The sequence below is a fragment of the Plectropomus leopardus genome, chromosome 6 (assembly GCF_008729295.1).
Source record: "Plectropomus leopardus isolate mb chromosome 6, YSFRI_Pleo_2.0, whole genome shotgun sequence".
Lineage (NCBI taxonomy): Eukaryota > Metazoa > Chordata > Actinopteri > Perciformes > Serranidae > Plectropomus > Plectropomus leopardus.
Window position 1 is genome coordinate 34,834,254 of NC_056468.1, and position 16,050 is coordinate 34,850,303.

The window sequence follows — 16,050 nt, forward strand, 5'->3', positions numbered from 1 at the left end:
AAAACTGCACAAGGCTACAAGTTATGTAAAAATACACCTGTGTCCCATCAGACAAATGCAAGATTTGGTAATACTATTTTGTTAGTAATAACGGAAGAAACAAACAATTTTTCCACCTCTGTAGGCTCTAACTGGCTTTAAGTTGCAATGTCATGTATGCCTTTGAAGGATTTTCTTTTTCTTGTATTTCTACTTTTTTTTATAACTTATTTTGATGGATGGTGGAGAGAATGAGAGAAGATAACATGCAACAAAAGCAACAGGCCGGAACCCAATTTACAGCATTAAGGACTCAGCCATAAGAGCACATGCTCGACCCTGTGAGAGTAACTTTTAATTATTACGTTCAAATGCACCGGAGCCTTTCTTCTTTTCTGACTTTATTTCTAGTATTTGTTTTGAGGCTGCTTCAGCTGTTATTAGGTTATTATGAATGAGAGCGGAGCGGACATTCGGAGACACCGGTGGGGACAACGGCGGAGAATGAGAGCGGAATTTCAAATGTCTGTTCCGCTCTCATTCTCTGCCGGTGTCCCCGCCGGTGTCCCCGCCGGTGTCCCCGCCGGTGTCTCCAAATGTCTGCTTTGGAGAATAAGAGTAGAGCATTTCAGTCAGCATCAGTAACACGCTCGAGGCGACCTCCTACATCTCCTCTGCCAAGGGCCGCCCTGGACAGTATATTTCCTCCTTGTTCACTGATGATCTAAATAAGCCACAAAATGTTTCTCCGGTTGTGTGTTTTTAAACAACGATGCTAAGAGGCTCAGAAAAGCCGCTAAATATCGATAAAGTCGGCACATTAGTAGTCCTCTCCTCTGTCACCCTGGGACCTTAGATCATCTTGTTCGTTTGTTTTTGGACGTGGAAATGTTGTTTCATTGCATAACATCTGTAACAGTGTCCCCTAGACTGCGGTGAAAACACGGAATGGCGGAAAATCTGGTCAATGGCAGGGAAAGGGTTAAAAAATGAAAAAGAAACAATGAGGAAACCCTGCTGCTGACTGATCTAGCAGCAGCAGTGTGACACGCAGCGTCATGCAGTGTGTGTATTACTGGAGGAGCGAAAATGTGGGCAAAACAGACGAAATCAAAGCAATTTATGCTTATTATTATCTGTTCTATTTATCAGCCAAAAATCTTATTATCGGAATTATCGGTCCCATTATCGGGCTTTCAGAGACACCAGTGAAGTCCCATTATCGGGCCGATAATTATTGTTCCCGATAATTAATGTGCATCCCTACTTAAAGGGGTAGCCTACTATTAGCTTCCTAAAGTCACTGTCAGGTCATGGAATGGCTGTTTACATTTATGATTGTGCAGCGACCTCTCGTGGCCTTAATAATTATGAAAGGAGCAAAGAAAGAAGTCCACATTGGGGGGCGGATGGCTCCGAAAAACGCACCATATCTTTTCCTTAACCAAACTACGTAGTCTTTGTGACTAAACCGAACACTAAAATGAAACTGTAACAGGATACACAAACGAACATTTACTGGACCAGTAACATCTGGGTGTTTGGGGCCGTTGTGTTTTTACCTTTATTACAGAGCCTGATTATGAAGGGATGACCGGAAATGAAAGGAGTGAGAGACAGGAAACAAAATGCAATATATCTTTATATATAATATAAAGATCCCCGTCAGGGTTCAAATCAGGGACCGGGGTGCCCCTTAGATTACTATACAAGCAAGGTAATAACATACTGTATTAATCATTTTAATTAACGGAGGACATATATAGCATTAGTGTCCAGTTTCTGTGTTGCACAGGTTCAGTGAGATATTTTTTGAGCCACACGACAGAGAAACAAGCCAAGCGTGAGGAAAAACTTTGAAAAGGACACATTTTACCCCGGGCAAAATTTCAGACGCACTAAATCACCATCTCTCTGATTTGAACACGGTTTTCATTTGCAAATTGACACGTTGATGCATGAGAAAATGTGAGTAAAGTGCTGTGCAGAATACTTCCTTCAGCTGCAGAAGCAAAATACATTTCAAATCAATCAGTTCTAACAAGGTGCCACATACTTCCATAAAAACCAGCAGAGGACAATAATACCACCCCGACTCAGCGTCAAGTTTAATCGCCACCTCTGACAAACAGCACAAAGCGCTTCCAGCGCTTCAGTTTGTGCCGGGTTTCGCTTTTCCTCGCCGCCTCTGCTTTCCCACTTCCTGTCAGAATGACGAGACACTTGAGAATTTAATTTGAATCCAGCACTATGTAATTGAAACGCATTTGCCCTGATGGATGGAGCCAAAATGTGGGGGGCCGGACGGAGGGAGAGAGATGATTAGACGCAGCTACAAGCTCTTGGCTGCCTCTTTTGTTTTTGTAATGGAGTCGAGGAGAAGCAGAGACTGGCGTGAAAACGCTCTAACTTTGGCGTAATGAACGCTGCATCGGTTTTACTGGGATTGTCTCGGATTTGAGAAACAATTTGCGAGTAATTTGGGGTCATTAACGCTAATCAAGATAAGTCGCCATGGGTTGATGTTTTCCGATGAGTCACACAGAAAATTTGGTGCCAAGATTTGAGCTGAAGAAGAAGAAACCCATTTTAAAGAAGAGTTGGAAAGGAAATAAAATGAGAGGACAAAAAGGAGAGAAAACGTCTGCATCAATAGGAATATAATTAATAGTGGCCAGGTCGTCATTGTAAATGAGAATTGGTTCTCAATTGACTCGCCTGGCAAAATAAAGGAAAGATAAATTAAAATAAATCCTTATAAATAAATAAATCAAAAAATAAATAGTAGATATACCGTTGTATGCCTCCAGTTCTTGAGTTATAGCCAAAAAGCATGTTTTATGAGGTCACTGTGACCTTCAACCACCAGTTTATAATCAATTGATTCTTGAGTCCAAGTCAACATTTGTGCCAAATTTGAGAAAACTCCCTTGAGGCCATCACTGATATCACGTTCACAAGGATGAGACGGATGCATGGTCACAGTGACCTTGACCTTTGACCACCAAATTCAAATTGGCTCATCATCCAGTCTAAGTGAATGTTTTTGTCAAATTTAAAGAAATTTCCTCAAGGTGTTCTTGAGATTTCACAAAAGACGAATGTAAGGTCACCATGACCTTGACCACCAAAATCTAATCAGTTCATCCTTGAATCCACTCAACAATTCCTTCAAGGTGTACTTGAGTTATCACAATTACAAACATGAGATGAATGCAAGGTCATCATGACCTTGACCTTTGACCACCAAAATTTAATAAGCTAATCTTTGGGTCCACTTGACCATGTGTGCCAAATTTGAAGAAATTCTCTCAGGTCTCATTGTTTTTGAAATATTGCATTCACAAGAATGAGACTGGTGTGGTCACATTGACCTTCGTCTTTGACCTTTGACCACCAATATCTGATAACTTCATCCTTGAGTGCAAGTGATCGTTTGTGCCAAAAAAAAAATCCCTCAAGGTTTTCTATGGATATCACATTCACAAGAGTGAGACAGACAATGTCACAGTAACCTTGACCTTTGACCACCAAAATCTAATCAGCTAATCACTGAGTCAAATTGATTGTTTGTATTAAATTTGAACAAATTTTCTTGAGGCCTTTTTAAAAGGTGTATAGTGTTCACAAGACTGGGTCAGACGTATGGACGTACGGACAAAAACATAATGCCTCCAGCCTCAGCTATCGCCAGCACAACAAACAAAGAAGTTTTTATTTATTTATTTGAAATTTTAATCCCACAGTTTTATAGATATAATTTCGTGGTTATAAGAAACATAACAGAAGAGGCAGGTGGAGGTGAAAGAGAGAGACAGAGATACATGAGAGGAAGAGGAGGGGGAAGGAAATAAATCAAGCCAGAGGGAGACATGTTGAGAGGGGAGAGAGGAGGTAAACACAGGGGAACATGGGAACACGAGTGGGAGAGGGAACTTCAAAGAACACTCCAGGAAAGACGAAAACAACGAGAAGGAAGACAACATGCGTCTCTGTCACCATCTCCTCCTCTTTTTCTCTCAGGGTGGTGACGTTCTTATCGGCCCCCTGAGGTTTCCTCGTCTCACGGCTTTTTTATTTTCTTTTATCAGTTTTCTGAAATTATCTATGTGTACAGTAATAGCACTACACACTTAGGGAGGAGAAAATAACCTTGTCATATGTTTATCCTGACAGTGTATTTTTAAATGATTTCATATAGTGGTCTACTGTAGGTTGATAGTGCAATTTAAAGATCAAATTCTAATGCTGTGTTTACACTATGAGTGACAAAAGCTACAGCGTGGCCAGTTTCAGGCCGGCTGCATTATCGCCGGGTCGTCGTTCCAGCTCAAGCGCTCACTTAATGGGCTTGTGTGTGTCTGCAACTTGCAACAAAGCAGCTGAACGTCACCTTCAGTTTGTGTTCGGTTGAAAAAAAAAAAAGTCTAAGCATTTCAATCAGTGTCTGAGCCCAATTTAAAATCACAATTTGCCGCCCCACTGCATCCACATGAGCATTGCAATTAAGGTTCCTGCAGAGTTAGATCTAAGACCTTAAGACTTTATTAATGCCACATGAATTTTAAGACTAATTTAAGACCTAATAACCAAAATTGTTGTTTAGTATGACATATAACATGAAATGTATTTCTCCAAGTGAGAACTTCAGATTATTTGTGTCAAATAATATGAAGTTCTCATAGTATTATTATTACTATTATTATTTCCACACAGCAAAATGTGTAAAGCTCAGTTTTATAGCTTCCATTAAAAATGACTTGTTTCTGTGTGCGCTGTGGTGTGAGCAGAGCGTAAGCCTGTCTGCTGACGCTCTGTAAGCCCACGTTTCATTTTTGATGAGTTTCTCCTTCATACGTAACTGCAGATCACTTCTACCTTACAGGAAAGTAACCAACAGATTCTAAGAGTCAGTACTGACCTGGAACTGGAAGGAGTCGCTGTTGGTGCCGCTGCCAAAGTGGCGATACCAGACGGTGCCGTCGTTGACGTCCTGCTGAGTGAAGGAAGTTGTGGCCGTGAAGCCTTGGTCGTCGGTTAGCAGCGGGTGCCAGGTGTCTGCCGGGCCGTCGGCTGGCATGGACACCAGCACCACCTCACCTGAGACAGAGAAGGAGGTGAGGAAGTGTTTCTCTCTGATATTACACATCAAACTTGTTGACAAATTGTTGACTTGACATTTCTGGGACACATCAAGAAGCAAGAATTTGGGATTTGGGTAAGACGTTACGAGCTTCATCAGTAAGAATGCCTCTTACGCAGCAGGTAGACGACTTTTAAGACTTTGTCAATGGCTCTCAAAATGAAATTTAAGACTGATTTCACTATAACCAAAATTGGGGGGAAAAAAAGACCTGACACCAATTACTTAGGGATAGGGACAATTTTTGCCCAAATATTTTCCTTTTTTAAAGTTAACAATGCAATGTCAGAAAAGAGATTCATAAAAATGTTACTACTATTTTATTTCGATGCCCTTTTTTATAAAGGATCCACTGGCACCCTGTACAGAATATATAATCAAACTGAGCTGAAAATTAGGACATCATTCATTCAAGACATTCATAAAAACTTCTAAAAACTGTTTAAATGAAATTTCAACCAAAAACCAGCCAAAAAAAAGCTATTTGAGGAATACAGTATGTTAATCTCCGATTTGAGGTAAATTTTTTGAAAGGGGATTTCTGTACATGTGAGTGAGTGTAAAATCATTTGTACCATATTTAGGTTGTCCGTCTGAGGAGGAGAGGATGGTGTAGACGATGTCATCCGTGCTGACCTCCTTGTAGTCCGCCTGCAGGTATTTTTTATCCAGTCTCACCATGCCGCCTTCCTTCACCCAGGTCATCGGCACAGACAGCATGTGAGGAGAGTCAGCAGCCTGAAGAACAAAACAAAACACCCACATATGAATTTCAATCCTCAAAACGCTGCGTGTTTAAAGCAAGCTCTGCTCTACTTCATTTTAATTATTCAAAGACTAACAACATCTAATTGTGTGGTTTGCCTGCAAATTTTTCGAGAACACTGTGACTCTGTGACAAGATGGTTTGTTAGTAAAATTCAATTAAACTAGAAAAATAAAATCAACTTCATTTTGCCCGTTTTTATTTTCCCTAGGAAGAGCTCAACAGATGGCAAGTACTTAGATCACATATAAAAGCATTCATGACCTGGACGTTGGCTTGAATTATTCACATCATATTTACTTCTGAACGTGGTAAACTGAGCAACGTGTTGAGTGTAAATCAAACCGCGTGTGAAGTCCCTGCGGTGCAGGTACGCATGTAGACTCCCCGCTCCTCAGGTGCAGCCTGATGTCACTTTTACTTTGTTTTGTCACATTTTAACGCAGCTTGTTTTATTCCACATCTGTTGTAACCTCAAGGATTGTGAGTCCCAGGAGCCTTTTGTAAAAAGCTCTGTCAATCAGCCGCGGTGTCGCCAGCGCGCTAAGCCCCGAGTCAGCTCCGCCAATCAGAAGTAATGTATCAATCTGGGTTTTTCTCTGTCTGAGAACTGACAGCACAACTTTAGACTTATTTTTGAGACTCCGTATTGATCCGAGAGTCATCGCTTTGCTCGCCCTGCCTCCAAAGCGAGAGTACAAAGAGCAGGATGAGCTGCAGAGAGCGCTGGGAGCAGGAGGATGATTCAGTGTCGCCCGAGGACATTTCAGCAGGAAAGACGCCTGCTGTCAGGGAGAAACCAGACCTCTTCCTCTCTTACTCATCGTGTCTCCCTGCTGCAGAAACAAAAACAGCTATGACATTCTTCTCAGGCATCTATAAAAACAAGCTGCTATTTATTCTGTAAACAAAATCACCACATTTTATGTCTGGAAGTTTAAGTCATCTAGTTGTCAAAAATAGTTTATGTGGGAATCAGATATTGCCAACTCCAGACAGGAAGAAAACAATGATATTATTATTTTGCCAACACTCTCGATGTGCACTAAAACCAAGTCATTATTAGCTCAGAGGTAACTGACCAGAATTCCCCAGTGGATGCTTTTTCACTAACGTATGGGAAAAAAGAAATATTGTAGCCCTCTTCCTCCGAGAAAACCCATAATTTAACTTGCAGCCACTGTGACAGATTCTGCTTTTGTTTCCACTGCTTTTGCTTTAGGGGCGCGCTCTTGAACCTACATTTCAGCATTACTTGGGAGGTGGTAAATCCAAGTTTCCCCGAACTCTCGGGGGTACAAAACACATTAGTGTAACTTTAAAACACCAAAAAGTACACCAAAAACACCAACAAAAAAAATGTACGTAAAATAAAGAAACTTTCTAAAAAGATCATTGGTCGGCTTGACATATAAAAATGCCTTCTCCAGCAAGACACTTACTTTGTCTTTTGACCTATTTAATATGTCAGCAAGACCCATCAGTAAACTTTTGGATCACATATATAAAGGAGGGAGCTGCAGAATATATAGACCAAAAGATATATATGCTATATCAACATCAACAGACTTGATGGCTAATTAGAAAGTGAGAAACCCCGAAGTGTTTACTGAGGACAGTGGTGGAAGAAGTACACTCATTTCACTGTCTAAAAATACTCCATTACAAGTCCTGACTTCAAAATGTGAAGTAAGAGTACAGCAGTATTTTAATAGTAAAATGTACTTAAAGTATGATTCTTTATGCAGAACAGATTTCTCTGTTTTTATTCATTTTCCGACACCGTTTTTGTTTGTGTGCATTAAGAGAACATCATTCAAACGTGATGTGTGGGTAAGATATCTCAAAGTTTTTAAATTTTCATAAAGCATGTCTTTTTAACTGCACACTCAAATGAATATCAATCAAACTGCACAGAGGCTAACTAATTTAAGGAAGACTCAAGTCTGTTTTTGCAAAGGAATTAATTATGACAAAATATTATATGACTGTATAAAAATAATGGATGTAGCTGCCGTGACGTCGCCCACTAGTTTGTGGACTCTTGTTTGAAGCCTCAAGTTTGGCATTTTGGCTGTTGCCAATGAATTTTGGAGTAAGTAGTGAACATAATTGGACGAGAGGACGGAGCTGATGAGATGCGAGTGGTGGATCTGACTCACAGACTGTAGCGACATCACACAGCATGTCACTCAAAGCAGCCACACTATAAATTATGCATAACTTTAAGCCTTAACTGAATATAAAATGGGTGAGTTATGATAAAATTCACTCCTGTACAGTCACGAATGTTGAAATGAGCATTTTTTGTACCAGGCTGTAAACATGTTTTTTTCTGCTGTAAAGTTGGGCATTTTAACATAGAGGTTTATAGGAATTGACCAAGCAGCAAGATTGAAAAAGATGGAAAAATGAAGCCAGTGCGGAAATGCCAATAAGTTCCTCTAAGGCCCACTTGAGGCTGGCTCCGAAGAGCTGAATCTTTATTTAACTCATGCATTTACATTTTGTTGAGGTGCAAAGTTACGTATGTTTAAAGGCGGGGCATCTTGAATGACAGACTGTCTGTCAGATCCATCCCTCACTTCTTCACACCTCCACCCGCTCGCCCAAATATGCTCACTTCTGGCTCCAAAATCTAAGATGATGACACCTGAAATGCCAGAGTTCAAAACGACAGTCCAAAAACCACATCCGTTATTTATATAATCTATGGGATTGGCTGGCTTCCACAGTCCACCAACTGCAGTTTTGGGCACTTTGGCTTCATTTTTCAGTCCCAGAGGCTGCTGCTCGCTTTTGATAACTAATAAAAACTTTATATTAGAGCATGTAATGTGGAGTTTGTCAATGCGGAGTCAATGGCAGATTCTTTGTAGAATGCAACTTGGTAGATTAGTAGTGCATTTAAGTACTGCATTTTATGATATAATATTTTTTTATATGTAAAAAAGTAACTACTTAATGTCAAATAAAAGACATGCAGCGCAACAGATGTATAAAGTTGCATAAAACTGAAACACTCAAGTGCCTCAAAACTGTACTTAAACACATCCCTTAAGTGAATGTACTCAGTTTTCTGTCCTCTTCATGACTGCATCAACAGGTGGAGAAGAGGTTTTTAAAGAAGTGGCAACCCAAAACTGAGCTATATATAAAACATATGATACATGTTAGCCATTAATAAAGCCTTTACGAAGGGGGTCTTACTTAAAAAGTAACCACAAAAAAAGTCATGTCAGTATACTAAACTGAAGACACACACACACACACACACACACACACACACACACACACACACACCTGACCATTTCCTGCAGGAAATCAGTGCGGTTGCAGGAACACTGTGGCAGTGGGTGATAATAGATAACAAGAGTGTGCACAGGTGTGTGAGTGGGTGTGTGTGCATGTGTGGCTGTCTGTGTTTGCAGATAACAACCTGCCGACCATCTGTGGCTCTTCCGCCTGCCGCTCGGCTGATCCAAATCACACTATTTCAGCGTGGCGGCGGCAGGCGAAGACGAGCAGACGAGCAGCAGAGAAAACACATAAGTCAGCGTGGCAGGCTTTTAACTCAGAGGAGCACATCATCCCGGAGATTATCAAGCTCTCCTGATGAACAACAAGGTCTCTCAAGGACACTCGCACCCTCAAACAGCACACTCTCCACAATAAAAGAGGTCAGAGGATTTACAAGTTTGCCAATACTCCTGATTTCTCCAGAGCTGTGGCTCTTTGTCCTGCAGCTGCGCCCCCACACGGCAATTTTCCACTTTTTTTCTTGAATAAAACATAAATCTAATGAGTTTCTTTCTCTTTTTTTTCATCAGAGTGAGATTCATGTTGCCTCATTAGAAAAACAGACAGTTTCATCTCCCGCAGACAAATGAAATGCTTGTGGAAGTTTCTCTGCCTTTGGACATCTGGGAGGGAACTGAGTTTGCTTGGTGTAATTTCAGATTGATGAGATAAAAAGTATGAAAAGGTTCATAAACAGACTGTCCAAAAAAATAAAACTGAGAGGGTCAATGAAAAAAGATCATAGAGGAATGTGGGAAGTATCAGAATCCAGTGAATGCACACAACTCAATTTTGATTAGTGAAATTAGCTTTTTTTGTAAAGGAAAAGAATGCAAAGTTCTCACTTCAGCAGAGACAAAGGCTTGAGAATTGAACTTCAGTCACAAAAAATGGGGATTAACGTGTCCTGCCCTGACTCGTTTGATTTATCCAAGACCAGACAACGTAAAGACTCAGCTTGAGACCAGAAAGAAAAACTCTGGAGAAAGATTTCTCAGTGTTGAGTCTCATTCCCTGAAATACTGAGGCTTCGGTCGGTGTTCAGACCGAATCACTGATTCAACCTGAGCACTCATCAACCTTCCAAAACTATTTTCCTACGGAGTTTCATTGAGCTCTTTTAAGTCTTGATTTGGACTTATCCTGGACTTGAGAAGAAACATATTGATGAGGTAAAATGGGGTCAGACCACAGACGTACAAAGACAAGTGGATGCAGCACTGGAGGCGGGGCCATGTTTATTTCTATGAAGTGACTCAATGGCCAGTGACAGTGCTTTCCATGGGCGACACTGGCAGCTGCATAAGGTAGCATCCCGAGTGGGGCCAGAAAATTACGCCCAGAAAAAAACGTTGAAGTGAGTCTGAACAAAACGCGATGCGATCTTTGATGTGTAATGCCAAAGAAAAAGTGGAGGTGCTTTTCATGAGTGTGGCAATTTCACCTGCCAGATTTAAAATTCCCCACATCTTCTGTATCATGGGGCCAACAGAGCTAACGTTACTGTTTTCTATAACTCGACCTTCTGCTCGGTCTCGCTCACATGAACAACAGTTCATAAAACTTTGGATTCAGCTATTAGTGAATATAAACTTTAATAAAATAATGATTAAATGTCTCTTTCACAATCTAAGTCTATGGGAAATTGTGTTGTTCCTGCAGTTATTAGACAGAAAGACAGATGGATACAAACATTAGATACAAACATACATAGATTGATATATAATAGATATGTATTATAATGATAACCAACAATTAAAAAATATTATATATTTCATTTTCTGGGCATTTTTTGTATTTTATGATAATCATTAACTTCTAATAATTTCTCTCCCTCTTTCTCTCTCTTTTAAAACAAATTTTTGGGTCATTTTCTTGTCATGTTTTCGAAGTTACTTATTTTATTTTTAGCCAAGTTTTCAACAGATATCAAAAGAATTTGCTCAGGTGTCAAAGGTTTAAATGTATGTGAGGCATCTTAATGCAGCAAAAGAAAATGATGATGTCCTACATTTCAAAGGGTTAAATATGGGCAGGAGCTGAAGGGTGTTGGTTGGGGTAGTGAGGGCCGTTAGCCGATGATGCTGCAAAAAAAAACGTTTTTCACACCCTAAAGTTCTCCAAAATACATTTCAGAAAATAAAACCTAAACAACATTATTCTTTTCCTTAGCTGCAGAACTTTTGAGAACAAATGCATAAAAAAGTGCATAATCAGAGACCTTTGCAGGGCTTCGAGCCAGCAGGTCTGAGATGGACTGTAAATAGAGTTGATGCTGGACGGAGAGCTTTTGGCTGCCGTCCACAGAAACAGAAATAAATGACTTTGCTGAGATGGACTCGGCGTCATCCATAAAACATCGGCTCGCTGCCGGCCGGGATGGTCATGCTGTTGTAATGACAATGACATTGTCAACTTTTATTTTTCCATAATTCCAGCGGGGGAGGGGCGAACAGGACGAGCTGATGGACACGTCAAACAGTAAGTCACAGAATGGAGATTGACGCCTTGTCTGCAACAAATTCTGATTTAATCTCAATGAGACGTGCCGCCGCGGCATCTAAAATCAGAGCGTGGAGCAAAGTAAACACGGGGGCTGTGTGACATGAGCTGCCAGCTTTAACAGAAACAAATCACAGCAATCTCAAATGTAATCACAGACTTGGGGGAATGTGGAGTATTGCTTTAAAAAGAAAAATCAAAACAAATTATTGCACTCATCATCGGCGATGAAGGCGAACGCTCAGCGGGAGGAGAGCGAAACTCGAAGCACTCAGCCTCCCTCTTCTGCATGAAAACAAAACCGAGCTATTAGCCTCCCAAAGCTGGACTGCTGATCAAAAAAAAATCTAATTCCCTTCCATTTCTGCAGAGGAACAGAGCAGCCCGAGGGGTTTTTCAGAGGCTCAAAGTGCTCTCCCCGAGACAGTAATTGAAAGCCAAGGGTCCTGCTTCCTATTCAGCCGAACTCCAGCTCAGCTCGGGGCTCAGCCTCAGCAGACAGAAAGTCCATCCATCAGAGGGTCATTAAGGGCCTGATTAGTCTCCTGCTTTAGAGCTCAGTAATCCAACTTTTCAGGAAGCCTATTGTCCCTGACACAGCCTGGCCTCCGCGGCCGCTGCTGCAGCCCGGATGGTGGGCTCACAAGTACAAAGAGCGCCAAAAACAGAGAGCCACGCTCTGAAAACTGAGGATTCACTGGCTTCGCTTTGTTAAAGTCCGGGTGGAGCCGATAATCACTTAGTTTTATTTTTGAGCTTTGTGGAAGTTGGGCTTCTTCATTGAGCTTTAAGTAGATTTTGGAGTTTATTGCCTTGATCTTATTTTCTTTCTTTTTTTTTTGTGATTTCTTTCTTCGCCGCTTCTCACAGTTTTGTGAGTTTGCAGCCTATTCTTGTGCACTTTAAAAAGAAGCTTCCTCAGCTGGAAGCCTGCAGTGTTACAGCAACATCAGACGACTTGGCACACTCGCAGCTCCACGCAGCAGCAGGAGGTTCGAACTTCAATTTGAACTTGAAGATCTGAAAAAACCCCTGTGAAGTTACATCAGTAAAGCGCACACAGCGTGTTCATGTTTACCGCACACAGCTGCTCCCTGATGCAAAATGTGGAAGACACCACAAGAAAATGAAGAAGTCTTTTTTGGTGAGTTAAGGCCTTTAACCCTCTGAAACCTGAGAAAATGGTCTTGATTTCTTTCAAAAACATAAGAGGGAGCCAATGAGCTGTGGCAGAAGAAATAACCCAAAAATTAATAAGAAATTAGTAAAAAAGTACGAGAAAGTTCCCTGAAAATTAGTAAAAACTAAAACTAAATAAAATAAATGCACCAAACACAATGCAACACAAACCACTCTCAGTGTATCTGGTGTATTTTTCTGTAGAGACTCTGCCCTCTGTCTGTATAAGTTACCTTTAAAAAGAACTTTATTTTTATTGTTGTTCAGTTTTCATTTTTCATATTCTATATTTTCCCCTTATTATTTGTTCAGTCCTCCTTTCTGTCTTTTCTTTCTCAGCTGCCGTCACACATAACCTAAACACATACACACGCATGACCTTAAAAACCGCCCACAGCATAGTTAAATAGCCGGTTTGCATATCAATAATAGTAAGAAAACCATCATGCCTGACCAAAAATTAAAACATAAAATAAAATTTTGCAGAAGGAAGTGTGCATCTGCTCTACCTCCACAGCCCTCAGGTGAGGTCGGAGCTTTATAAAATTTTAACGAACAGATACGAGACTTTAAGCAGAAAGCATCAGAAAGAAAAAAACACAAATATAGCGAGGCGAAACGTCAAACTAGAGTAAATCTGGGGTTTGATTTTACGTTCATTTTTGTCGGCGATCATGTTTCCACACATTAACAGACAATTATACCTTTAATGTCAAATTAATCAAACATGGGAGCTTTTCACTTGGGAATCTCACGAATCTAATTCAAACCTTTCAGTGGTCAAGTGCTGCAACTGTCGCAAAGTCACATCGACGCCGGTATGCAGTTATTGATATCACGTTTTTAATTTAATGGACTAAATGAGGAGTTGAGGGGATCAGTTAAGAAATGATTCTTCAGTCGAGGACGGCCGTGCTCATCAGTGAGCTGCACGCTTAAATTACCACTTAAAAAGTATATATGTAGATTATTTGGGGGATTTGAAGTTTCCCTGTTTCAGAGTTCAAAAATCCGACTTTGAGGCTAACACACACACGCAGAGAGGGGAGCGGCGGTGGATTTGACAGCAGGTACGATGCTGGCGTTGTTTCTGATTAGTCTAAGCTCTAAATCCAAAAACAAAACCCCAGAGTGAATCAGGGGTTTGTTTTTGCGTTTTTGCTGGCGATCGTGTTTAAAAACAGTAATGGAAAATCCTACATTACTCAAATATGGAAGCTTTTTCACCTGGGATTCGCGTGAATTCAATACTTTCATCGATTTCGCAAACGTTGTAAATTCACATTGCTGCCGATATGCATAAATGTTGATATTCTCAGGTTTATATTTTCATAAGGTTTATTCATCATGACCTCCAGGAGTGCGAAGCTTCCTCCGCAGTAGGAGGAGCGCTCTCTTGCTGCTGTTAAGACACATTTTTAGATTTGGTTTGTAACCTTGAACGTGCAACTTTCTGTCTTAAATTATCCAACACCAGAATGTATTCTCCTTAAAAGAAGATTTTTTTATGCTTTAATCTAAGAATATTGTATTTTCACACTGAAGTCTTGTGCAATTATGATATCTATCACACCGGTAAAACGAGGCCTTGTTTCTGCCCCGCTGGGAGAAGACAATATCACCACAGTAACTGATACTCCTCTCCCTGTATTTCCTCACTGATCTCTATTCTGAGGTGATCTACCTGTGTAGATCAAGTGAGAGGCAACAAAGAGGAAGCGGGGACGCGGCTGGAACTCGTCCAAAAAAGCCTCCGACATAAATCAAGGACACTCTCGTGGCTCTTCATCATGCTGTCCATCCGTCTCCGTCTAATGCACGACAGAATGCAGCATCAGGACATTTTACAGTAAATGGATACTGGTGTGTGTGTGTGTGTGTGTGTGTGTGTGTGTGTGTGCGGGTGGGATGTTATTGATTTACAGGAGGGGAAAAAGCAGAGGAGTTGAGCCTGAAGCACACCATCTGTATGCAGCCAGACAAACAGAGCTGCCCTCCAAACCCAAACTGTAGTGACTGTGTGAGCAGAAAATACATCACTGAAAAGTTTCTCTGCTGCCAGGACCAAACTGGCTCACAGTGAGGTGGATTCAGATCAGTGTGAAGGTTTCTCTTTCAACGAAACCTAAACTAAAGTTAACTCAAGCGAAGTTCTGATTTGAGATGCAAAGAAAAACGTGCTTTGAAAAAGTGTCAGATACAGCGTCTCTTTAGACACGAGACTCAAATCTGAGACACAATTTCTGGAATAGATTGTATTATAATCTTCATGGGAACTGATAATAAGATTTGCTCCTTTATAGTGATATTTGTGGTCTCTGTGGACTCTTTCCAATTTAATTCTTTACAGTCAGACACAGTGTTAGCCTTTACCTCTCTGTTGGCCATACTGTGTATTTTATTTCTATGGAAGTATACTAAGGCAGCATCTATTCCCTGCGGCTCAGAGATGTTATTTTCCGAAGTTAGAAAAGATAAGATTTTCTGTGAAGCTCTGCTGAATGTTTTTATAAATAGATTTCTTTTATAGATTACTTTACTTCCTTACAAACTTTGCCACCCAATAAATGCCCACTTATTTTTTTTGAAACAGTATTAAGAACTATTATTTTTCTTTATCAATTTTCATACCTATCTATGATTATGAGTGTTTGTATATATTTTAAATATTACTCACACCACAGTTACTACCAGTATTATTATTTTCTTTCCACAGACGATGTTTGTTGTTCTTGAGTCAGTGGGGTCCCTCATTAGTCGTTTCTACACAGCGATCGCGCTGTAGAGCCGCTACAAAGTCCATTCTTTATGCCGCCTTTGCATTTTTCACACAATTAAAAACGACAGCAGCATCACATGACTTCAGGGTGTGATTTTAGACGGCATGCTGGCACCGCAGAAGCAAAAGAGGCATGATGAGCCTGACATTTAACACAACAGCATCAGCCTCTACTTTGACATATAACAGCGCTATATTCCCACCTTGAACAGGCAGTGTAAAGGGTACAATGCATTTCACAAAAAATGGGAAAAATCCTCTGTATGCACAAATAAAATGAGTTTTTTTTGTTTTTTTTGTTTTGAGGACTATAAACTCGACTCATACATGTAAGTAAATAATGTTTATGACTTTTAATTTATTTTTTATTAAAATATCATCAAAATGCAATAAGGGAGCTTG

The 16,050-nt window shown here is 40.5% G+C and overlaps 1 protein-coding gene across 1 annotated transcript in view; it reads right to left on the reverse strand.

The window, feature by feature from the left end:
• Positions 1-16,050, reverse strand: part of fras1 (Fraser extracellular matrix complex subunit 1) — a 307,798-nt gene that overhangs the window by 72,066 nt on the left and 219,682 nt on the right. Inside the window, 2 exon segments of the mRNA XM_042487917.1 lie at positions 4,901-5,079; positions 5,698-5,860. Coding sequence (XP_042343851.1) covers positions 4,901-5,079; positions 5,698-5,860 — 342 coding nt within the window.